The sequence below is a fragment of the Limulus polyphemus genome, unplaced genomic scaffold (genome assembly GCF_000517525.1).
Source record: "Limulus polyphemus unplaced genomic scaffold, Limulus_polyphemus-2.1.2 Scaffold102865, whole genome shotgun sequence".
Lineage (NCBI taxonomy): Eukaryota > Metazoa > Arthropoda > Merostomata > Xiphosura > Limulidae > Limulus > Limulus polyphemus.
The window spans coordinates 1-1,571 of NW_013768461.1; the positions used below are offsets into that span (position 1 = coordinate 1).

Genomic DNA, 1,571 nt, shown 5'->3' on the forward strand with positions numbered 1-1,571 from the left:
CTTGTAACGACACCACTCTTCCTTTAGTAATAACTACTTACGTTGTCCGGAACGACACCACTCTTCCTTTAGTATTAACTTACGTAGTCCTGTAGATTCCATTCGAGATGCTGTGTTGACAGTATCTCCAAACAAGCAGTAACGCGGCATCTTTAGACCCACGACACCAGCACAAACAGGACCTAAGAAAATAGGTGTATAAGTACACTAAGAAGCGCTGGATTAATATAAACACTACTATGGATACGTATATTAAAACGTGCGTGTGCTCGTATGAACAATTTAATAGTTAAAAGTAGCATTCGTGTAATATAAACGTAATATAATAATATAATAATAAGTGTTAAACTCTAACAACTAAGTTGTCTCATATGCCTGTCTTCATGAAGTTGGAAAACTGTTATTATGTTATCGTGATTTAAACAATTCCATTGAGTGAAACCGAAGGCTGGAACACGTAGGGTTTATTCGCACTTCGTACATCAACAGAAAGTAAGTCTTAAAATAAAATTTAACCCGTGGTACATTTAAATGCCAAAAGATGTCGCCACGTATAAAATAGCCAACGATCTTCGCAGATAAAGATTAGAAATACAAATTGGCGGTTACGTGATGTCATATATTTTTAAAATTTTCTACCAGCGTTACCATAAAATCTTTTTTTTTATTGGCATCATTATACAATCAGAAAAGGATATTTAACAAATACAATCTTGTAACGTTAAGCAAATAGCGCAAACATTATGGATGGCAAATATATTTTTTCTATTTCCGTCAAGAATATGTAAATCTACAGATAAAGAAAACATGAATCTTAGTTCACTCAAAGATGCAATTAAAATAGTTAATTAACGGGTGGAAGTAAGCCCTTAACCTATATTGTGTACACAAAATCCAATAATCTCATAAATATAAGCTATTGCAAAGCTTGATTGTTTGAAGCTAAGCACAAAGCTACACAAAGGGCTATCTGTGCTCTGCCCACCACGGGTATCGAAACCCAGATTCTAGCGTTGTACGTCCGCAGACATACCGCTGTGCCATTGGGGGTGCTAAACAAAGGAGACATAATATGACACGTAAGTAAATATCCTTTTAATGAAGGGACTTTTCGGGACATAAGGTGTTTGTTTGTTTGTTTTTTTCTACCAGATGACTGGAATCGTACATGAGTAGCTTTTCTTTTTAAAAAAAAGGAGTTACTTACCCGAGTGGATCCCTATTCTTAGCATCAGTGTTTCATTTGGCCTGTGTCGGATCGTAAATTTCCTTACAGCGTCCAGTAACTGCAGTGCCATGGATGCTATTTCTCCAGCGTGTTGGTCACCGTTTCGAATTGGAAGACCGCTGACTACCATGTAGGCATCACCGATTGTCTCCACCTTGTACACATCATAGTTTTCAATAATGGAGTCGAAACACGTGTAGAGATCATTCAGGAAATCAACCACCTAGAAGTATTAAAAACATGTATATATCATTCGGGAAATCAACCACCTAGAAGGATATAACATGTATATATCATTCAGGAAATCAACCACCTAGAAGGATATAACATGTAGAGATCATTC

The 1,571-nt window shown here is 36.5% G+C and overlaps 1 protein-coding gene across 1 annotated transcript; it reads right to left on the reverse strand.

The window, feature by feature from the left end:
• Window positions 1–41: 41 nt before the first annotated feature.
• Window positions 42–1,451, reverse strand: LOC106477923 (atrial natriuretic peptide receptor 1-like; the record flags this gene model as incomplete). The annotated part of the gene is made up of 2 exons (XM_013938438.1): window positions 42–182; window positions 1,208–1,451. Coding segments are annotated over 2 exons (385 nt in total), but the record flags the coding sequence as incomplete, so codon positions are not given.
• Window positions 1,452–1,571: the final 120 nt, after the last annotated feature.